The sequence below is a fragment of the Rattus norvegicus genome, chromosome 5 (assembly GCF_021556685.1).
Source record: "Rattus norvegicus strain SHRSP/BbbUtx chromosome 5, alternate assembly SHRSP_T2T, whole genome shotgun sequence".
Taxonomy (NCBI): domain Eukaryota; kingdom Metazoa; phylum Chordata; class Mammalia; order Rodentia; family Muridae; genus Rattus; species Rattus norvegicus.
This window is the reverse complement of record NC_141538.1, coordinates 61,934,234-61,957,500: the sequence shown is the minus strand read 5'-3', so window position 1 is coordinate 61,957,500 and position 23,267 is coordinate 61,934,234. Positions and strand designations below refer to the sequence as shown.

General features: G+C 49.5%; 2 protein-coding genes across 10 annotated transcripts in view; both read left to right on the top strand.

Annotated features, from left to right (window-relative positions):
- Spmip6 (sperm microtubule inner protein 6) overlaps positions 1 to 12,316 on the top strand; it is a 12,770-nt gene extending 454 nt beyond the window's left edge. For 2 of the 7 annotated variants that reach the window (XR_015619977.1, XM_087550456.1), the window contains 6 exons: positions 5,387 to 5,531; positions 8,722 to 8,834; positions 9,709 to 9,784; positions 10,037 to 10,212; positions 11,667 to 11,753; positions 12,157 to 12,314. Coding sequence is in view for 5 of the 7 variants with exons in the window: in XM_087550456.1 (XP_087406582.1) it covers positions 5,412 to 5,531; positions 8,722 to 8,834; positions 9,709 to 9,784; positions 10,037 to 10,212; positions 11,667 to 11,753; positions 12,157 to 12,259 (675 nt within the window). In the remaining 2 variants the exon portion in view is untranslated. Of the gene's footprint in view, positions 1 to 5,386; positions 5,532 to 8,721; positions 8,835 to 9,271; positions 9,441 to 9,561; positions 9,785 to 9,977; positions 10,213 to 11,666; positions 11,754 to 12,156 lie in introns of those variants that run through there. The other 5 variants (XR_015619976.1, NM_001419511.1, XM_087550455.1 and 2 more) reach the window with 5 other exon arrangements.
- Positions 12,317 to 14,071: 1,755 nt separating this feature from the next.
- Positions 14,072 to 21,417, top strand: Myorg (myogenesis regulating glycosidase). 3 transcript variants are annotated; one of them, NM_001108971.2, is given in 3 exon segments: positions 14,072 to 14,148; positions 17,121 to 17,165; positions 17,306 to 21,417. In NM_001108971.2, a coding segment is annotated over 1 exon segment (2,151 nt). In that variant the 5' UTR covers positions 14,072 to 14,148; positions 17,121 to 17,165; positions 17,306 to 17,367; the 3' UTR covers positions 19,519 to 21,417.
- The last annotated feature ends 1,850 nt before the right edge of the window (positions 21,418 to 23,267 follow it).

The window sequence follows — 23,267 nt, the reverse complement described above, 5'->3', positions numbered from 1 at the left end:
ATTTTTTTGAAACAAGGCCTCACTGTGTAGCCTAGCCTCACCTTAAACTTATGACAATCCTCCTACATCAGCCTCCCAAGTGTTGCCTGGAATTGCAGGTAGGAACCGTGCCCAGCCATTTTGAGATTGCTTTGGATTTATTAAGAGAGGTTCTAAACTGCCAGATGGTGGAACACACCATTAATCCCAGCACTGGGGAGACAGAGGCAAGCGGATCTCTGTAGGTTTGAGGCCAGCCTGGTGTACAGAGCAAGTCCAGGACAGCTAGGGCTACAAAGAGAAACACTGTCTCAAAACAGAAAACAAAACAAACAAAAGAGGAGCTGAGAGTTCCATGCGATCAGGATGTGCAAACATTCTGGGGGCTACCTGTAGAGCAAGCCAGCAATGTCCAAGGGCTTGTCTTCATGCGTGCCTGCCACATTGCCTTCCGTCTGTCTGGGGAATAGAAGACAGTGAATGTAGGTAGTTGAAGCCTGTGGTGGTGACAAAAGGAATTCATGAGTAGAATTTTTTAAAATTTATGTCTAAATATGTTCTGAAGGAAACTTGGAGGGTGGTAAATTTTAGGGCAAACTAGGCTGCATGCAGAGACCTGTCTCAAAGCCCTAAGTCTCACATAAAGTTGATTTTTAGACAGTCATGAATGATAAATATACTTAAAAAGACACTATTGCTTGACAACAATGCAGCTACTGACACTACGAGAGATGTTTATGTTAAACCAGCCGAAAATAGAGGAGCTGGCTCTGTGAATTCCAGACTGAAACACAGGTTCACACACAACACACACACACACACACACACACACGCACGCACACACGCACACACGCACGCACATACACACAACACAGGCACGCACGTATGCACGCACACATGCACGCACTCAAGCACACTGTATAACTTCTATGGGAGAAAACATCCTCACTGCAAGTCTTCAGGTTTCCAAAATGAAGCCAAACCAGCAAAGTTTATACTAAGATAAAAGGCAACAAATCAAGGCCGGTGGCATTGCTCGATGGTAAGGCACTTGCCTAGCATGCATGAGGTCCTGGATTGCACCCCCAACACTGCTTAAAAAAAAAAAAAACAACCAGAAAACAGAAAACGCCATATTACAAAATCAGCAGAAATAATAGGCTTTAGCTCTGAGAACTTCAGACACTGGAATCGAGAAGCTTTTAAACTTTAACCGAGGGAGTGGGGCAAGGCTTGGTTTTGTGATAAGGCTCAGACAAATCTCTGAAGAGACTAATCAAGAAAGTGAGGACACAGACAAATAAAAACTGCTTCTAACAGGATCTGTAAGAAAATAGAGAAAAGAAATGGTCTGAGCAGCTTTAGTAAAACTGAAAACGAACGGACCACTGGGAGAAGCTGTGCTTGTCTTCAATGTCCCACTCGGAGATCGAGGTTGACGGAGCTCAGGTTTTAAACCCGTCTGAAGTTTAAAATCACCTATTTCTTCTTTAGCTTTAGTGAACTATGAAACGTGAAGCCTTAAATCTGTACAATAAGCTTGATTTTTATTCTGTATACTTTTTTTTTCTTTTTTTTCGGAGCTGGGGACTGAACCCAGGGCCTTGCACTTGCTAGGCAAGCGCTCTACCACTGAGCTAAATCCCCAACCCCTCTGTATACTTTTTTAAAGATTTATTCATTTATTATATACAAGTACACTGTAGCTGTCTTCAGATACACCAGAAGAAGGCATCAGATCCATTACAGATGGTTGTGAGCCACCATGTGGTTGCTGAGAATTGAACTCAGGACCTCTGGACTCTTCAGTCAGTGCTCTTAACCACTGAGCCATCTCTCCAGCCCTGTATACTTTTTTAAAAAGCCTGCCAAATGGCTCAATGAGTGAAGGCTCCTCGATGGCCAGAGTTTAATCTCCGGAAGGAACGGACAGACTCCTGCTCACACACACACACACACACACACACACACACACACACACACACACACACAAAATATTTCTTTAGGCCAGGGTGGCCATCCCTTTAATCCCACCCAGCACATGGAAGGCAGTGGCAGGTAGATCTAGGTGAGTTCCAGGCCAGCTTAGTCTACAGAGCAACAGCCAAAGACAGCCAGAGCTACACAGTGAGATCCTTACTCAAAAAAAAAAAAAAAAAAAAAAATGTAATGGGGCTGGGGAGATGGCTCAGTTGGCCTCTCTGCAAGCATAAGGATGCAAATGCAACTCCCAGGGCCCACCATACAAAGCCAGGGGCAGCGGCTCACTCTTGCAATTCCATGGCTGGAGAAGTAGAGACAGGAGGATCCCTGACACTTTCTGAGTAGTCAGACCAGACAACCATGAGCTCTGGGTCCAGTGAGAGACAGGCAGAGAGTGATACAGGAAGACAGTGGACATTGACCTGACCTTTTTTTCGGAGCTGGGGACTGAACCCAGGGCCTTGCGCTTGCTAGGCAAGCGCTCTACTACTGAGCTAAATCCCCAACCCCCTGACCTTGGTTCTTTACACAAATGTCCATATATGTGTTCTTACAGAGAGAGACAGAGACAGAGACAGAGAGACAGAGAGAGTCACACAGGATAAAGAATTTCCCAGACAGATATGATTATATATATTAATTACAAAGTTATATAAAGTCATTAATAGATGAATAAAATATATATCAAGAACAGACTCATACATACATGGAAACATATTCAACGAAAATGGTTGACAACAAAGCTATGGAAAGAGATTTATCAGGCTTAGGCTGGCATGACAAATCCTCAGAGAAAATAGACTGCTTGGTAAGAAAACTAGTTATTCATATGGATAGAATAAAATTAATACCTAATTTACACCACACCCAAAACGAAAGTCCTGCCAGATTAAATACGGAAAGTGACACCATACAGTTTTCAGAAGAAAGTGCAGGATGTTATTCCCATTATCTGAGAGTTATGGATAGATTCCTTTAGTCATACGAGGCATTAGCCATCAAACATTAATAATTCAACTGGCTTAAATTAAGAACTTCTGTTCATCAAAGAAGCCGTAAAGAAAATTAAAGAAAAAAAAGCCACAAACGGAGAGATTCACAACATGTAACTGATTAGTATATGGACTACATAAAGAAGTCAAGTCCTCTGGATTAAAATTGAACACACATGCATTCTGACCCCTGCCTGAAACTACAGTTACCGGATACTCGAGATCGAGATTCACGAGGATGGTGAGAAAGGGCTGAGCAGTAAGTGACCTAGCACATCTGAGAGGCAGCGGGAAGCCAGCAGTGGGGCGCCAGACACCATTCAGCTTAAGGATACAGGATTTCAAAAAACTCAGGGACTGGCAGTCCTGGGTCTCCGAAACTGAAGGTGAGACAGAAGGACCAAGGCTAAAATAAGGATTATTCATTTAAGAAACAGTTAAACCTACTAATCCTTTCTATTCTTTGCCTCCGGAGTGACTTCCTGCCTCTGTCTCTGAAAAAGTTCGCAGGCTCTCTGCAAGCCCCTTGGCAGAGATCCTGAGAGCAGATGAGCATGGAGCATCCTATACTGACGGTTCAAATCCCCGCAGCCCTCTTCTGGGCTGGCAGCAGGGCCATTCATTATCCTAGGCTGAAGAATAAAGGAGCCTTTCCAGAAAATCAGATCCCCACCTGAGGAAAGGTGTGAGGATACTGGCGTTAGGGTTGTTAGGGTCTGCAAGCAAAACCCCAGCCAGACTAGCAGTGGGTGTCGGAGGCTGGCAAAATCTCTCAAGGCCTCAGACACAAGATCCTTTCAGTTTTCTATTTATGAACCGAAGCAAAGATCACAAGCAGCATAGGAACACCTCTAACACAAAAATGGATGATGCCTGTGAGTGCTTCTAAATAAATGCTTCTCTCTCTCTCTCTCTCTCTCTCTCTCTCTCTCTCTCTCTCTCTCTGGTGTGTGTGTACAAGCACACCAGTGGAGGCCTAAGGTTGATTGTTGGAAGTCTCCTTCCATCGTTCTCCATTTTAAAAAATGTTTTGTTTGCATGTATATCTGCACACCATGCACATGTGTGTGTGGGAGTGTTTAGTATGTTTGTATGTATATGGATGCACATCCGTGTAGGTTTAGCTGTACCCTGTGTATGTGAAGCCCAGGGAAGCCCTGAACTTTAACACCCTTGCACACTCAGCTCCCACGCTGTCTTCCCACATGGGAATATCACTGTGCCAGATAAGGCAGGACAACACCAGCTAGGCACATGTCACATGTTATCCCAGAAGGTCCTGAACTAAGGACCTTTCTGTGAACAACCAGATATTAGCCATACACACAAAAATCCTTTGTCGTTGATAATCATGGGGTTGAGTAGGAGTGGTCTCTCCTAGCTTTGCCTACTGGCTGTCTATTGAGACCCATGAAACCTAAGCTTTGTTTGGCATTCTGCCCTCAACTAAAGACAAGGGGACACAAAAGGAGGTCTTCATTTGGGTTTCCACTGATCTATTCAAACAAGGAGTGGTGGGCTGAGGTGAGGTGAGCTTCAATAGGTTGAGGGGCCCAGAGTCCAGAAGAAGAATGGGAAAATATCAGGGTTAGATAAGAACCAGAATCTCAAGGTTGAGGGTGATACTGGTGTCAGAGAAAGGACCACAACAGAGTCAGGGTCTTGTCAGAGACAGCCTATCACATTTTAAAGCAGGCTTCCTGCCAAACCCATCCTTCCTCTTCAAGGTCCCAGATGCCTGCCCTGTCCAAGAAATCTGCATAACACAGTCCATTCCCAGGAAACCAGCCTTTCTTGAGGCTCTGGGTTGTGTCCACGGCTCTGCTTGAGGAGACTCCGGCCTTGTGCCCAGAGTGTCCACAGTCCAGAAGAGAAACCAAGAAGCGTGGATCTCTTACCTTCGGGAGCTCCCTCAGCCAACAAACAGCAGAAATTAAGTCAACCAGAGCCCAGCTGCATGTGTCAACTTTAGATGAGAAAATAAGCAAACAAGAAAAAAAAAGGGGGAGCAACGAAATGATTTAAAGCAGGTCCAGGAGCTAGAGAAATGGCTCAGTGCTCAAGAGCTCTAGCTGCTCTTGCAGAAGAAAAGAAAACAGGTTTGGTTGCCATCACCCATTCGGAGACTCACAAATATCAGTAACTCCAGTACTTGTGGTTCTGGGCCCTGTGCTGGCTCTTCAGGCACTGCATGTGTGTGATGCACATATATACACGTGGACAAAACACTTACACACAGGAAAGCAAGCAAAAGTAAGTAGGTCTATGCAGAAGGACCAGTGTGACAGGAAAACCCATCCCTCTTGTAGTTGGGGTACATGGGAATCCAACCAGGCTGGCCTTTACAAGAGAGACTAGATCTAACTCCACCAAGGTTCCAAGGCTTGGAATCTCCCTGAACCTAGACACTTTCCCTCTCTCCCTTGGCCTAGGGTCTGACTCAGACTATGCACCGTCATGTGGATCCTGAGGCCCTGCAGAAAATGGCCAAATGTGCTGCACAGGACTACACCTATAAGAGTTCCATTTCAGGCCACCCTTACTTGCCTGAGAAATACTGGCTTTCTCCAGATGAAGGTAGGACCCCAGCTTGCCCCAGCCCACCACTCCTTGTTTGAATAGATCAATGGAAACCCAAATGAAGACCTCCTTTTGGTGTTTTCTTGTCTTCGGTTGAGGGCAGAATGCCAAACAAAGTATAGGTTTCATGGGTCTCTATAGACAGTCAGTCTGCAAAGCTAGCTGAGACCACTCCTACTCAACCCTATGATTACCAATCAAGGGCAAAGATTTTTTTTTTTTGACCTTAGAAATGATCCCAGCAATGACCCTCAACCTGAACCTAATTTGGACCCTGATCTCCATCCTGATCTACTCATGACTTGGACCACTTCCCTAATCAAGCCCCTCGACTATCTCCTTAGCAACCCTTTCCCATTGGCTCTCTATCTGCCCCTCTACAGCTGGGGACATTTTCTTTCTGCCTAAACTTTTTATCTTATTCTTCTCTTTCAGAGACACAGTCTATACTTACACTGTTTATGAAAAATCCCCTTTCTCCTTCGGCTAAGTATTTATGATCTGCCTCCCTGCCCATTTAAGGAAAGGCTGTTGTCTTTCTCATAGCTGTATTCCCTCCACCGTGGGGACGCATAAGTACCTGTCTTCATAGCTATGTGTGGAAGGAACTGATAACCCCAAGCTAGCGCTGGGAGCCTGGGACACTGAAGCCGCACTTGTGCAGTCACCACACCCATGGGAGCCCTCAGCATTTGCCCTCGGAGACTAGGCCTGTGCCTCAGTCCTCAGAACACCCTCTCAGAAATAATCTCCTTCCTCGATTTCCCTGAGTCTCTTGCACACTCATTGAGGAAATATGAGCTTCCTCGGGGTGCTATCCAGAGCTTCGCTTCTCTTCTCTTCTCTTCTCTTCTCTTCTCTTCTCTTCTCTTCTCTTCTCTTCTCTTCTCTTCTCTTCTCTTCCTAAAGCCATTTTACATAACCCATCCATGGCTTTAATTACTTTATTTTGGTTGGTTGGTTGGTCAGTCGGTTTTGGTTCTTCTAGTCAGGGTTTCTGTGTTAGCCCTGGTCTCCTGTGTGCACCACCATGCCCATCTTAATTACTTTTTAAGAATGATTTATTTTTTAATTTCCTGTGCACTGGTGCTTTGCCCGCATGTGTGTCTGTGTGAGGGTGTCAGATCCCCTGAAACTGGGATTAGAGACAGTTGTGAGCTGCCATGTGGGTGCTGGGAATTGAACCCTGCTCTTTGAGAGAGCAGCCAGCGATCATAACCGTGGAGCTGTCTTCAAGCCCCGTGGCTTTAATTACTATAATCATAAGTCATTCAGCCCTTGTCTCTCACCAGCATCCCACTCTCTTGCACTTGGACCTGGATGCTCAAACACCTCAAATTCAGTATGTCAAGTCCTCCAACTTAGAGTGGTAAATGTTAGCACTCTTCACCCCCGTCCCACACAGCTATATTTCTTTTGTTTCTTTTATGGTTTTGTAGGGTTTTTGGCTTATTTTTGTTTTGTTCTAAGACAGTGTCTCACTATATACCTTTGTCCAGCACAGAGCTTGATATGTAAACCAGGCTGGCCTGGAACCCATAGAGATCTGCCTGCCTCTGCCTTCTGAGTGCTAGAGTTAAGAGCGTTCCCACTATGCCCAACCTTTTAAAATATTTTTATTACATTTATTTATTAATTTTGTATGTGTGTGTGTGTATGGGGGAGGGAGACAAGCTAATGTCACAGTCCATATCCAGAAGTTAGAGGACAACTTTTGGGATCTGCTCTGTTGGTCACAGGGGTTGAACTCAGGTTGTCAGGTTTGGTAGCAAATGCCTTTCTTTACCTGCTGGATTTTTCTGTAGTCAGGCTAGCCTAGAATACATAATGTCACCCAGGCTCTTAGTGAGCCTCCAACCTAAGCCCCACAAATTCTGGGATTACAGGAGGCACCATTAGGCCAGAGTTGTTGTTCATCCTGTCATTGCTGTCTCCATCCTTCAGACTTTTGGGGAATGGCCCATGAGGGCCTTGTAGGACAGGGTTAAGAGTTGGGGCGGTGGGGTTGGGGATTTAGCTCAGTGGTAGAGCACTTGCCTAGCAAGCACAAGGCCTTGGGTTCGGTCCCCAGCTCCGAAAAAAGAAAAGAAAAAAAAAAAAGAGTTGGGGCGGTATTGAAATGTTTCTGAACTAGAACAGTTATACTGGTTAAATTTCACTTGTGGAAAACTATCATAGCTTCTATGTTGATGCTGGATTGCAGGATTTCAAAGACGGAGCAAGGAGGCCAGTGTAGCTTCCTATGCAACAAGCATTCTTCCCCTTCTTTCCCCTCCTCCCCCTCCTCCCCCTCTTCCTCCTTACCTCCTATACACCCCCACTTCTCTTCACTGTACAGGGTCTCTCAGGTAGCTTAGACCTGCCCTTAAACTTAATTTGCAGCCGAGGAGGGACCTTAAACTCATAATACTCCTGCCTCCACTCCTCAGGACTGGCGTTATCGAGGGGTTGGTTTTTTGTTTGTTTTGGTTGGTTGGTTTGGAGTTTTTAATCAGGATATTACTATATAGACCAGACTGGCTTTAAACTCAAAGCAATCCTCCTGCCTTGGCCTGCTGAGTTACAGGTATGAGGCACTGTGTTCATTTTCTAAAACTATGGTTTAGATTGCCTCATCTAGAGCTCACAACCTTACACCACCACCCCCCACCCACACCCACACCCACATCCCACGCACGATCGCCCGCCGTGCTGCAGGCACTGTCCTGCAGAGTCTATTCTGCTAACCATGACATACATTATTTTTGTCTCCTGGTGAAGGTATCACAGGGATAAATGAATGAGATCATAGAGGAAGAGGGGAGAAATTTAAGTGATTTTAAGGTTGAATAGGCAGACCTTGGGGCCTGGGACCGGGTAGAGAGAGGAGGCGCCCCATTTCCAGGCTAGCTGATTCAAGCACGGTGCGGCCAGGATGAAATCTGATAGCCCAAAGGATGCAAAGCTTGCTCAGAGGAGTCCCCTAGGTGAGACTCGATTTGCAGCTCAAGGGAATGAAAAAACACAGGTGGCAGACAGGCCGTGGTGCTTCAGGCCTCCTAATCCCCTCCCCACCCCCGCACTTGGGAACCAGGGTCATTGAGGGTCAGCTTTGTGATAGAGGTTAGAGAAGAAACATCTAGAAGGTTCCAGGCTCTTGATGGCCTGTGGAGTAATCCTGTCTGCCATCTCCACTCCCATGCTGAAGAGGACAAATGCTGTACAAGCTACCTGGACAATGACCGGTACAACACATGGAAGACAAGTCCTTGCAGCAACTACTGGAACAAGTACACCACCTGCCTTCCTCGACTGTACAAGGTACCTCGCTGTGCCTGCTGCAATTGCCTGCAGTCTGGGGCTGGAACACACACACACACACACACACACACACACACACACACACACACACCGTCGCCATTCTGCAGTGTCTCTTCCCCATCTGGAAACAACGGTTTTCTGTTTTATAGCTGACAGTGGAGGCCTGGAGTTGGACTGTGATAGGTGCCAGCCTCTGACCCAGCTTGGTGGTGACATGACCAGTGTGCACTCTTTGACTGGTTTTATGCTTGCCAAGTAGGTCTGCCTCATCTGATCTGTCTACTTGTGACACCAGGGCTGCCCTCGAGTCAGTAATGAGCTAGATCCTCTCTGCCTGGCCTTCCCCTCCTTTGTGATGGGACAAGGAGAATGAGATAGGGAGTTCCGACGAGGCCCAGGCCTTTCCCGGGGAATGTGAGGTAGATGCAAATCCAGAGCAGCTTAAATTTAGGCTGACAGCTTACTGAACTCCTCTGAAACAGAACCTTTTCGAGAACCGGATCCCTGCCCCGAGCTCCCTCAGATGATTCTAACGGAAAAGCAATATTCATAGCGCCCTCCCCATAGAGACGTGCAGACACAGATGGCATATAGGTGAATACTAAAGTAAGTTTGACCCAGGCCTAGAAACACCTCTACCACCTTGCGGCTGTTCTAGCATCCTCACCCCCACCTTGCCCGCGTAGGCGGAGCAAATGCGTTGCCCGGCAACGACTCAAAACAACCCAGGAAATAGAGGAGCTGCTGAGGAGACAGTGCCGCCTGAAAGACCGTTTGATATTCTGGGAAGACATTTCCCCTCAGAACCCTCCTCAAAAGAGGGGTAGCAACTATTTCGAGTCAAAGCTTAAAGTAACACGTAAACCACTTCCAGGACACAGGTATGGAGTCAGAAGTTCGAGGAATGCCGTTGGAATATCCTCCGAAACCTGAGCGCCTCAACGCCTACGGTAAACAGCGGAGGGGCAGTGGAAAGATTATTGAGTGCGAAAGAGGAAGGCAGAGTGGGCAGGATGGGGATCTGGAGGAGCATAGGGTGTAATTGTAGCTCTGTCCCCGGGTTTGTCTCTGCCCCTGGCTCTGACTCTGCTTTCCCCCATTCCTCTGACACCGGTTCTTTGGGTATCTGGACACTGGGCTCAGAGCGCGAGGTAGTGGTGAACATGCTGAACTCGCTGTCCCGGAACCGGACTCTGCCACAGATTGTACCCCGCTGCGGGTGTGTGGACCCTCTGCCGGGACGACTGCCGTACCGAGGATACGAAAGCCCTTGCTCTGGACGCCACTACTGTCTGCGCGGGATGGACTACTGCACCACTGGGGAGCCTAGCACAGAACGCCGCCTGCGGCCTTTGTGCTCGCAGCAGCCGACTGTAAGGTTCGCAGGGATCCGCCCGCCTTGTCCGGGCTCCACCCACAAACGAGCCCCGCCCCCTAGAGTCCCGCTCTGCTCGGCTGCCCGCACCCACTCTACCTCATTCTAGCTCTGTTGTTTCCCCCCCACCCCCCTCCCGGGCTTCTGTCTGCTTCAGGGCCCCAGGGCACAAGCGAACAGCTAAGGCAGAGAACCAGCATAACGGTTACTCCCAAGTCCTCAATCCTGTTCTCTCCAACTGTGCTCAAGGTCAACACGACAAGTGTTTGTATTCTGGAGATCCTGCAAAAACAGTTTCAGAGGATTCCAAGCCCCTCACATCAGTCGCATCCTTTCCTTACACTCATGAACTGAACCCCTGGGTCTGGAGACAGAGGTTCTAGTCTGCAACATGCTCTCTCTGCCTGAGCCTAGGCGCACAACCAGTAGTTGGCATGATCTTCGCTGGGGGCAAGGAAGTGATTACTGCTTTCCCACAGCGTCCTTGGCTTCCTTGAGTTTTAAAGCTAAGTGCACGGAGAGCACAGCATTAGATCAGCAGGCATCCAGTTGTGGCAGACAATACCGGTGTAGCCTGGGAGGGGTTTCACGTTAGTTTAGAACCTGATAGACTGTTCAGATGCATTCTCTTGCATGCTGGAGGCAGTTTCTTTAGTGACAGTGAGGGTGGCCAGAAGACTACTAGGGGTGGCAAATGTTTGTTGCGGCGCACAGACAGGAAATTAAAGCCAGGGGGGCGGTAGTGCCGTTGGGACATCAATGGTTGGTAGAGTACTGAAAACCACCAAGAGGCTTGAGGGGTTGAGTTGGTAGCTGACCTAGAGTCAACGGAATCAGGTTCACGGCTTTATATGAAGGGTAAGAGGTCAAGGTTGGGAAGCTACGTCTTGAGTATCAGAAACTCAACAGTAGAACTTGCATCCAGCTGTGGCAGACAATACAGGGGTAGCCTAGGAGCCAGGCTTTTAAGTCTGTGACCGCTTAGAGTGTGCAGAAGGGTCTTGAACCCTGTGCCTACCCCTCCTCAACCCTGATTTATTGTCAAAGATTGAGTCTTTTCCCTCTGAAGGGTTGGGGGTGTGGGAAAGTGTCTGAGTCTCTATTTGACCTGGAGACACTGCCTACCTCCGTACGTTGAAGAAATCGCTGTCTTAATGGGGGTGGGGGTGGAGATGTTGAATTATAAAGACTATGTCTGATCCTCCCCAGAATTCTGGTGGCAAAAACCAGACTTTGATGGGTAGAGGATTTTTCTGGAGCCTCTCCAGAGGCCGTGCTGTAGTGGGGTGGGGGTGGGGTGGGGTGGTTTATGAAGGGCAAGGAAGGAACCGTAAGACTGATTCTGTATCCAGGTTCTTGGTCTGGGACATCGGAATGTGAGGTTATTTAAAAAAAAAAAAAACAACAACAACAACAACAAAAAACCGACCTCTCCCTGCTGTTTTTTCTGCCACTAGGAGTATGTTGCCCTTAGACCACCGGCCAGGAATGCAGTGTGTTGTTACAACTCCCCCGCCATCATACTACCCATTTCCCAACCTTAGGTAAGTTTGGCGCAGATGCATTCACTTGCATGCTGGAGGCCGTTCCTTTAGTGACAGTGGGGGTGGCCAGGAGACTACTAGGGGTGGCAAATGTTCGTTGCGGCGCACAGACAGGAAATTAAAGCCAGGGGGTGCTAGTGCCGTTGGGACATCAATGGTTGGTAGAGTACTGAAAACCACCAAGAGGCCAGTCTTGAGGGATTGAGTTGCAGCTGACTTAGAGTCAACGGAATCGGGTTCACGGCTTTATATGAAGGGTAAGAGGTCAAGGTTGGGAAGCTACGTCTTGGGTATCGGAAACTCAGCAGCAGAACTTGAGGTCAGTGATTGGTCAGGGTCAGAGATAAAACACTGAGATAAGGTTAACGTTGAAAACTGGAGTAAGACTCATTTTTCCTTGCAGATGGGACACAAGTCACTTCAAGAAGACCGGTGGTCCCCAGAGAAACAACTATGTTGTCCATCCTGAATTTGTGTCTGAGACTTTTCCTGTCTACCCTTCCTAGTAAAACTTTGACCAGGCCAAGGGAGGAAGTGGCTCAATAAACTCTTCACCACAAAGACTGCTTGCTGTGTCCTTACCTGGAAAGATCTGGATGGGAACCCACCCCCAAGCATCTCAGTATACCCCTGAGCGCCCTCCTGATAGATCAGCAATCCAGATGGTGTTCTTCCCAGTACCACAGAGACGAGTCCTCCAACCTTCCAGATCTTTCTACTTGAAGAACCTTTAGCTGTCATTATACCCACCAACATAGATTCCTCTCACATCTCAGATTCCAGATCTCCATCACAGCCTCCCAAATGTTCCCTGTGCTCAGAAATCTTTGCTGCCCTCCCCCATCCAAATCTAAGAGCTACCAGCTATGAAGGGAGTGGGGTATTCTAGAATCTCTAGGGGGGTTAGTATGTCCCATTCTCTTGCACCACTGCTCTCTCTAGGGGAAAGGGCATGGCATGGCACAGTGATTTCTAACTAAAGGTTGTCACTAACAGAAGGAGCTACACATTATACTTGGGTCAGGGAGTGGGCATTGCAAAATACCCAAGAGAAACAGAAATACTGCTAGTCTGGTCCTGACTGCTAAGAAGTGACAGTTTAGAACACAGGCTCTTTGGGTCTACAAGCTCCCTCCGAGGAGCTCTTGACTGGAGTATTGCCAGTAGGAAACGGGAGCACAGGTTATCCCAGAATTCTTTTTTTTTTTTTTCTTTTTGGTTCTTTTTTTCGGAGCTGGGGACCGAACCCAGGGCCTTGCGCTTCCTAGGCAAGTGCTCTACCACTGAGCTAAATCCCCAACCCCTATCCCAGAATTCTTAAAGCTGTTTTTACACTTATATGTGACATGTGGAGATGTGAGGCCAGCTTATGGGAGTCGGCCCTCTCCACGCACAACATGGGTCAGTAAGCTTGCTGGCAAGCACCTTTACCTGCTTACCATCTCTCCAGCCCTGTGTTAGTTTTTAAAAGAATACAGCTCGCCAGCCTTGAGGGAATGGATTCCTAAAGACTCCTGCCTTAGTCACTGTTGTATTGCATGGTGAAGAGACATCATAACCATGGCAACTCATAAAATAATTTAATTGGGGTTTTACTTACAGTTCCAGAGGTTAACCCGTTATCACAGCAGAGTGTAGCAGCAGGAAAGCGTGGTGGGGAAGCAGTTCTATGGTCTTATCTACTGGCAGAGGATTCTGGGCCTGGAATAGGCTTTTGAAACTTCAAAGCCCACCCCCACCCCCCCGTGATATACTTCCTCCAACAAGGCCACGCCTACTCGAACAAGACCATTCCTCCTAACCCTTGTAATCCTTTCAAACAGTACCATGCTCAGACCCTACGCATTCAAATATATGGCCCTGTGAAAGCCATTCTTATTCAAACCATCACAGATACCTCTTCCCCCTCACCTTGCTGTGCTCTCATACACATGGCAAGCCCAGCCTGGCGTTGCAAGAACCCTAACATTCAGCAAGAACCCCAAAAAATTCAGTAACTCCTTCCTTCAGAACTACATCTCCCATAAGGCCTGGGGATGAGCCAGGCTAGTAATGGTCTGGAAAGGGCGGCGCCTGAAACGGGAGGTGGAACCAATCTAGAGGCGGGCCCAAAGGGCAGATCTAGGGCGGTGAGAAGAAAGTCCGTGCAAGGCTCGCAAAGCTTCCAGAGGCTGTGGGGGAGGGGGTGGGCGCCAGGGGTGGGGCCGGAGTCCCAGGCCTGAAGCCACATTGGACGGCTGGGCGTGGCCAAGTAGCCGGAGGGCGGGGCGCAGGAGGGGCTCCACGGTGCCCAGCCAGGCAGCACCCCGCAGGGCTGTGGCTGATCAACTCCTGCTAGCGTGGAGAGAGGATCAGCTGGAGGACCCTTCTTCCCTTCTTTGTGGCGGTCACTGAGGTAGGTGAGCCCACTGGGAGGCCTTTGGGTCCCAGTGAGGGGTGGTGAGCTGCCTAAGGAGCAGTTCCTGAACTTTCTCTAGTTGGTAGAGCGACCCTGTACACCTGAACCCCCTCCTCTGGCCAGAGCTTCCCAGCGGGGGACGGGCTCCTTGACCTTCCTCTGCCCCTTTGGACCGTGTGCGGTGGGGCGCCACCGGTGGGTGTGAAGTATTCCAGGCTGTTTTAGTGCAGTCACTTGATCCTTGTGGATCCTGTCCCCCGAGTAGGGGAGGGAGATGGGCAGGATCGAATTGCCTTTGACATTTCCACTCCCCTTCCAACTGTGTCCGACAAAGGCCTCTGCCTCAAGTAGCTTGGTTGAGCTGAGCTGGGCCCGCCCTTAAACTGAAGGCTTGGGACTTGTAGCCAAGACTGAGGTTGAGTGTGGAGTGAACAGGAAGAATTTTCTTAGGCTGAGCCTATACAGGCCCATTCAACAGACCCCACTGCTAGCCTTTGCCCGTGTTGGCCAGACGGCAGACTCAACAGATTATAGGGGTCTTGAACGCCACTGAGACTGGAGCCACAAGGTTCCTCCCCTCCAGTTACAATACCAGATGCCATTAAATTGCCCCTTTCGCACCCCTAAAATCGTCCTGATCTGCCTGAGGCAAGCTGGAGCCTTTGAAAAGACAGACCTCACCCGTCCACACCCATCTCTCTTAATGGAAGGTGGAGGCGGGATGTTTGGATCCCAGTGGGTGACTTCTGAGGAGCTCTGCTTTCCCGTCTGTGAAATGGACACTGATAACAGCTCGCAGTGCTGCTCGTACTGGATGCTGTGGGTTCATTTGGGAGAACATGGTGACCCAACAAAGTGGGTGCTTAAGTCTGTGGGCTCCTGTCCTTCATCCCAAAACCTAATGGATTCTACCTGAGGTTTGAAAGGGCTTTAGAGGCTATCATGGTGAGCTTTTCAGGCTCCCAGGAGTCATAAGATAAGGCCAATTTAATATGTAAGTATTGGGGCTTAGGGAGTGTTTCCTATTCAAACTCAAGCCCTCTCCTCTTAACCCCTTGATGTCTAGAATGTAGCCTTGATTGTGTAGGATGAACGTGAGTGTACAGTAAGTCCGTTTTGGGCCCTCATAGTCTTCTTTGGGTTCCACTTAGCTTTGAGAGTATCAGTAAAGGACACTACTACCTAAAGGAGGCTAGGGGATCTCTAACTTGTGTAGTCAGAGAGGAGGTAGAGTCTGTTCCAGACTGGGCTTGGGGAGTGACTTGAGAGATTAGAGAGCTGGGGGTGGGGGATAAGGAAGGGGTAAGAATGGTACTGAACATTGTCTTCTAGGATTAGAATTCTCATCTGCACCTGACACTCCTTTTTAATTTTTAATTTTATTTTATGCGTACTAGTGTTTTTGCCTGCATATATGTCCACATGAGGGTTGTCAGATTCCCCTGAAGCTGGGGTTACAGTTGTGAGCTGCCGTGTAGGTGCTGGGAGTTGAACCTGGGTCCATCCAGAAGAGCAACCAGTGCTCTTAACCACTGAGCCATCTCTCCAGGCCCCCAACATTCTTTTTTTTTTTATTGGAAGATTTATTTATTTTTATTTTACGTGTATGTGCACCATGTGTGTGTGTGTGTGGTGCCTGCAGAAGCCAGAAAACAGTACTGGATCCCCTGAGACTGGACTTACAGTTTGTGAGAAGACATGTGGTGCTGGGGTTCGAACCCCAGATCCTCTGGAAGTTAAGTGCTCTTAACTGTTGAGCCATCTCTCTAGCTCCTGCACCTGGCCTTCTTGACAAGAGTCTGAGGAAGAGGGCGTGAAGAGTCAGAGTAGTTTACCACCTTGGAAGTCACTGGAGACAGACAGACACTGGCATCTGGGAAGCGACTAATTACCATCTGCCAGTCTCTCTCCCCTTCCCCCAGCTGGGGAGTTAGGCAACTCACTGACTGGCAGTGTGTCTGCCTGTGTGTACACCTGGCAGGTGCTGTTTCTTTGTTATACTCCACCCTGAGGGTTGAAACAGAAAGAGTTTGTGGCCTTCTCAGCAGGTTGAGACAAATCTGCCCCCGAGTCTGAGTTTTCCTGCAGACGTATTTCAGTGTTTAGCGAACCTCGTGCAGACGTTTATATGAATGGTGGGCATCTGTTGCCTGAACAGCTGGTAGGCAGAGGGGAGGTTATCAGGTTGGATGGCTGAAGTCTCTTGAAGCAGAAGACTTGAGGATTTAGGTTAGGGAGGGAATAGAGCTTGGTAGTCTCAGGATAGGCCTGGCTGGAAATGGAATCAGAAAAGTAGCTGAGCTCAGATATGGGTGGTGTATGCATAAAATCCCAGCTATCTAGGGGTTAGGGCAGGGGGATCACAAATTCAGAGCCACATTCCTGGGCCATGTAGAAAACAAGCTGGAGCTATATCATGCCTTGAGCTTCGATTGCAAAGGTTTCAGCCTCTCCCATGGGAGCAGAGAAGTGGAATTAGATGGAGGGCTTAGAACAAGGTGCAGTGTGAGCGCTGAAAGGGGCAGATCAGAAAAGCAAGATCCTCACCAAGCTCCTGACCCAGCCCTAATGTAGGATCCCAGTCCTACCTTCTGACAAACCAGTCTCTGTGACTGACTGTGGCTTTGGGTGTCTTCTTTAATTTCCAGATATCCATCTGGCTGGACTCAAGATCAAATTCCATGACTAGGATGTTCCCTGTCCTCTGTCCTTGCCTCTCCAGAGGCAGGGGAGCCAGCCTACCAACGTGCACTGTTAACAGTCTCAAGGAACTGGCTGGACCATTCGCCCTGTGGTGTCAGGGCCTTAGAAGAGTAAGCCTTTCTTTAGCCAGGGCTTCCTCAGTCCTTCTCCAGGGCTGGCTGCTTAGGCTGTAATCCTGGACAGTGCCTAGCTTCTCTGCCTTTGTTTTTCCTCTGAGAAAGGGCAGAAGCAAGCTCTTTCATTCACATGGTTCTCTCCATTCACAGAGTTCTCACCGATTTGGCAAGCCGTGGGGCCTGAGAGAAACAAGGGTAAGACACCAGCTGTCCTGGACAAGAGTCCTGCCTTTGACATTTGTCAAGCTCTCAGCTCCTCTACTAGGCTGCAGAAATGGAAATACTGTGAAACAACAACAACAACAAAATCAGTTTCTTCTCTCACCCCTTTGCAGACATCAGCACGACAGTTTCAGATGGGCCCTGGTGTGGTGGTTCCTTTCTTAGCTAGGAACTGATGCCCCAGAACCTTCAGGAGAAGAGCCAGGCCTACCCCAGACATCGACTTGGTAGCCACGCAGGCCCTAAAAGTCTCGAAGTTATCCCAGGAGCAACCATGTACACTTTCCTGCCTGACAATTTTTCACCTGCCAAACCCAAGCCCACTAAAGAGCTGAGGCCTCTGCTATGCTCCGTGGTACTGGGACTGCTGCTGGTGCTGGCCGCAGTTGTGGCCTGGTGCTACTATAGCGCCTCCTTACGCAAAGCTGAACGCCTGCGCGCAGAGCTGCTGGACCTGAACCGTGGCGGCTTCTCCATCCGTAACCAGAAGGGTGAGCAAGTCTTCCGCTTGGCCTTCCGTTCGGGTGCGCTGGATCTTGACTCCTGTAGCCGGGACGGTGCCCTGCTTGGCTGCTCCCGAACGGCCGATGGGCGCCCGTTGCACTTCTTTATCCAGACTGTACGACCCAAGGACACTGTAATGTGCTACCGCGTGCGCTGGGAGGAAGCTGCACCAGGGCGTGCTGTAGAGCACGCGATGTTTCTGGGAGATGCTGCAGCGCACTGGTATGGTGGCGCAGAGATGAGGACGCAACACTGGCCCATCCGCCTAGATGGCCAGCAAGAGCCGCAGCCATTTGTCACGAGCGACGTCTACTCTTCTGACGCCGCATTCGGGGGCATCCTTGAGCGCTACTGGCTATCTTCCCGCGCGGCCGCCATCAAAGTCAATGACTCAGTGCCCTTCCACCTGGGCTGGAACAGCACCGAGCGTTCGATGAGATTGCAGGCACGCTACCACCACACATCTTACAAGCCACCAGCCGGCCGGACTGCAGCGCCAGAGCTCAGCTACCGCGTGTGCGTGGGCTCAGATGTCACCTCCATCCACAAGTACATGGTTCGACGTTACTTCAACAAACCGTCCAGGGTACCAGCGTCAGAGGCCTTCCGAGACCCCATTTGGTCCACGTGGGCTCTATATGGGCGCTCTGTGGACCAGAACAAGGTGCTGCAATTCGCCCAGCAGATCCGCCAGCACCGCTTCAACAGCAGCCATCTGGAAATCGATGACATGTACACGCCGGCCTATGGTGACTTTGATTTCGACGAGAGCAAGTTCCCCAACGCCACTGACCTGTTCCACCGCCTGCGAGATGCTGGCTTCCGCGTCACACTTTGGGTGCATCCGTTTGTCAACTATAACTCGTCGCGTTTCGGCGAAGGTGTGGAGCGCGAGCTGTTCGTGCGGGAGCCCACGGGCCGCCTGCCCGCGCTCGTGCGCTGGTGGAACGGCATTGGCGCGGTGCTGGACTTCACGCGCCCAGAGGCCCGAGAGTGGTTCCAGGGACACCTACGGCGCCTGCGCTCGCGCTACAACGTGGCCTCCTTTAAGTTCGACGCGGGTGAAGTCAGCTACCTGCCCCCGGACTTCAGCACCTACAAGCCTCTGTCTGACCCCAGTGTGTGGAGCAGGCGGTACACCGAGATGGCGCTGCCCTTCTTCTCGCTAGCCGAAGTCCGCGTGGGGTACCAGTCACAGAACATCTCCTGCTTCTTCCGTCTAGTGGACCGCGACTCGGTATGGGGCTACGACCTGGGGCTGCGCTCTCTCATCCCTGCGGTGCTCACCGTCAGTATGCTGGGCTATCCGTTCATCTTACCTGATATGATAGGTGGCAACGCGGTGCCGGAGCGCACAGCGGGCCGCCCAGATGGGCCGGGGCCAGAGCGCGAACTCTACGTGCGCTGGCTGGAGGTGGCCGCCTTCATGCCTGCCATGCAGTTTTCAATCCCTCCTTGGCAGTATGACGCAGAAGTGGTAGCCATCGCACATAAATTCGCTGCTCTGCGCGCCTCCCTCGTGGCGCCACTGCTGCTGGAGCTTGCTGGTGAGGTCACCGACACGGGCGACCCCATCGTGCGCCCCCTGTGGTGGATCGCACCCGGGGATGAAACGGCTCACCGCATTGACTCACAGTTCCTCATCGGGGACACGCTGTTGGTGGCACCGGTACTGGAACCTGGTAAGCAAGAGCGCGATGTCTACCTGCCTGCCGGCAAATGGCGAAGTTACAAGGGTGAGCTTTTTGACAAGACGCCTGTGCTGCTCACGGATTACCCTGTCGACCTGGATGAGGTCGCCTATTTCACCTGGGCTTCCTGACCCAGCTCAGAACCTAGGAATCCCACAGCCCTAACCCCAGCCTTCATACAAACTTTTAATCCTCTACCACGCGCGAACGGTGAACCCTCAGGAAGACCCCACCTCTATACCATCTAGGAAGTGGGCACCGACTTTAAAGTGCTCCAGCCAACAGCTGTAGATGAGACCTGGGAGGGGAGGTATTGAAACAACCCCTGCACCAGCGCACAATCCTAAGAGTCCCGGTTCCTTGACCATTCGCTCCAGTCTGCAGAAAGCCTCTCCCTTGGGTTGGAGGGCAGAGAACTGAGAGGACAAAGATCTGTTCTTTGTGTTACACAGGGTCTGGTTTTAAAAGCACAGAAAGAAACCTCTCCTCCCCCCCTGGTCTTTGTAGCCATCCTTGTCCTCTGAAATGAGGAACCAATCCTCTTTAAAAGTTCCCAAATAGTTTTCTGCCATATTTAGAAAGTGTACCTTTAACCTGGTGTTGGTGGGATATGCCTTTAATACCAGCACTCAGGAAGCAGAGAGACAGGTGGATCTCCGAGATCAAGGCCAGCATGGTCTACAGATCGAGTTCCAGGAAGCCAGCGCTACGCAGAGAAACTCTATCTCCAAAAAACTGAAGGAAGGAAGGAAAGAAGAAAGGAAGGAAGGAAGAAAGGAAGGAAGAAGAGAAAGTCTACCTTCTTGATGACAGCAGCTAAGCCATGAGCTCCCAGCACACACCTGAACAGTGACTGACCTGCTCTCACTCGATCTGGGGAAGAAAGATACACAGATGTTTGGTTTGGCCAGCTGACCAGGAAGCAAAAGGCCTCTTCCCAGTCCATAGGAGAATTGAACTGAACTAATGTTCTCTGTCTGTGAGAAAGACTCCTAACATGCGTTAACATATTTGTATGTATTCATACCCAGACCTGGGCCAGATGTGCCTAGTAGATAGACTTGCAGGGTCATGCAGGCCGGACTCGTTGCCTTAATTCAAGAACCTGTGTCTATGTGTATGTACACATACTTCTGTCAGGGCAGTGGGGAGGGAGAGAGGGAGAGAGGCGCCCACCATGGGTCTCTGAAATATTCCTGAGGCTAGATAAGCCTAGAGGGAGGATACGGAGGCAGCCTCAGGGCTTTGATTATGATCTAAGCCCCATTTTAGGTAGACTCCCTAGGATACTGCCAAACCCAGTTTAAGAGTTTAAAACTGGAGAACTGGGCTGAGGAACTGACTCAGAAGACAAGCCTGACTACCTGAGTTCAGCCTAACTCCTGCTGTAAAAGGAGAGAACGGACAGTAGGGTAAGCCCTTTAAGATTACCCAGCTGCCTCCCTGCACACACGCTCTGAGTGTAGCCCGAACGGGAAAACCATGTTCTATGCTGGCAGAGATGTGCTTGGCACACGAATGACATTACACGCTGATAACCTGCCAGCACACGTACGGGGAAGGGCTTTCATCTCAGTAATTCTCTTGTTCTAAGAAGATCAACTCCAGCTACCGTGAGGTGAGTTTTTCCTGATTTGCCAGAGAAGGTGGGGAATGAAGTGGGGCTCAGCTTCCCTCTCAGAGCCTGTGCCCGAATCATTCGTTTTCTCTGGGTGAAAGGTCCTGGTGAGAGCTTCAGGGCTCCCCAGACGCCCATCTCCATGCCAATTCTTTTGTTTCTTTTCCTTGGCAATGCTGAAGCTAGAACCCAGGGCCCCAAGCATACTAAGTAAGCATTCTTCCTCAGCTCTATCCTCGGTCTTCAGCCAGCCGGGTGACCTTGAATAAGCTGCTGCCTACCCCATTGAGCCTCAGTGTTTTCTGTGTAAGGGTGATGTAATGCCTACCTCTAAGGTCACTTTAATAATAAGCACAGACATATGGAAAGTGCCTGACACCAAGTAGGTGCTCAATAAAAGATAGCTATTGTAGTAGTGTTTGCTGTTCTCTTGCTTAAATTCAAGAATTCTTAGGGGTTTAAAAAGACTTATTGATGCATGAATGTTTGCCCGCCTGTATGTATGTATGTACGTATGTATGTATGTATGCATGCAACCACATGCATGCCTGGTATTTATGGAGGTTGGAAAAGGGCATCAGATCCCCTGGAACTAATGTTTTAGATGGTTGTGAGCCACCATGTGGACGCTGGGAAATGGATCCAGGTTCTCTATAAAAGCAAAAAAAAAAAAAAAAAAAAAATGCTCTTAACTGCTGAACCATCTCTCCAGCCCCTTCTGGCCTTATCCTGTCCTCCGACTCTTGTGCAATCCAGACTTGTCTCTCTCCCTGTACGTTGGATCTGGGAAGCCTAGCATTGCCCCAGTAGGCCTCAAGCAGCCTTGTAACCACAGCTCACTGGTCTCCCTGCACTTAGGCTCTTGTGGGTGTGTTGGTGACATACAGCAATCAGGAGGGGAGATCTGAATGGCCACTGAAGGGGGCTCGGGATGGGGTTTGAATGGATTGAACTTTAGCCAAATGGGTTTTCTCGGAGAATTTTGGCCACCATCCCCCAACTTGTGAGCAAAGTATCTCTGATTATTGCTCTGGATCTGGTGCAAGGATTCTTCTGGTTCTTCTCACCAAGCACCCAGGAGTCCTCTCCTTCCCCAAACCCAGGGTGGGCACTGACCTCTCCAATCCTCAGGCCACCATTAAACAAAGACACACAGGGTGCTTTTGCTAAAAGCATTGACTGTTCACTTGGCCCTCCAGGTGCCTAATGGGTTAATTAAAAACCAGAACAAAAGCTTGGTATGGTGCCTCCAGTTTGCTCCAATTTGCACCTGTTTCCTTTGCACGGAGTCATTACTGTCTGGTGGATTCCAGGAACAACAGAGCCCCTGGATAAACATCTGTGACAAGGGTCAAAACTACCCCTACTCCCGGCCACTGAACAAAGCTTGCAAAACCAATCCCAAGATAATGATCAACCAGACCATAGTTTGACCAAGGCTGATTAGTACGTGTTTCTTGTGTTTCTCGCTCCAGCTTCTGTCCCTAGTCCTTGTGTCAGTTGGGAGCTCCTGTGAGGGCCTTTAATGCCAAGGCTGACTGCATCATCCCCCTTCTCTTCCTGTGTATAGTTCTGCTGATTAAAGTTCCTTTCCTGTTTTTCACTTCTCTGATTTGGAGTCAGATTTGTTAGTATTCCTGGATTCTCACTTCTAATTCAGCAACAGTCTCCATGTGAGACCTCATCAGCCACGTTCCACTGGTAAGGTCCAGGAATCTCTGAAGGATGAACCCCAGGACTCAAATGTGTCTTGTCCAACCCACACAGCAGTCAAGGCGAGCTGTCCAAAGTTCAGTCATATCCCTTGTGGAGTGGGAGATCCAGGCTCTGGTGCTGAAGCCTTCTAAGATCTGCTCCTTCTCCTGCCTCTGTTTCGCCCAGATTCTCAGGTACATCTAAGTATATTTTGAAGAGCATTTGTAGAAGCACTACCTTCTGTTCTGGGGACAACCGTACAACTATCCCTCACCAAGGAGAGGTCTGCCCTCTTAGCCTTGATGGAAGACGCAGTGGCAGCTGGGTGATTGCTTTTCCTTCCATTGTTTGTTTGGCTCCAAGGGTTTCTGCTGGCAACCCCTACACAGTACACCCCAACTCCCAAGGCACAGCCTGGTTTTTTAATCTTAAAGTTAATCGTTTACTTCAGTAAGTCCAGGGATCTTTCCAGCAGCTTGATAAGAGGGGAGCTATTCAGCTTTAGGTGGCTTGCTCCAAGCGGCACTGGAGGAGAAATGGAAAAGACAGAAGGCAGCCCTATTCCTG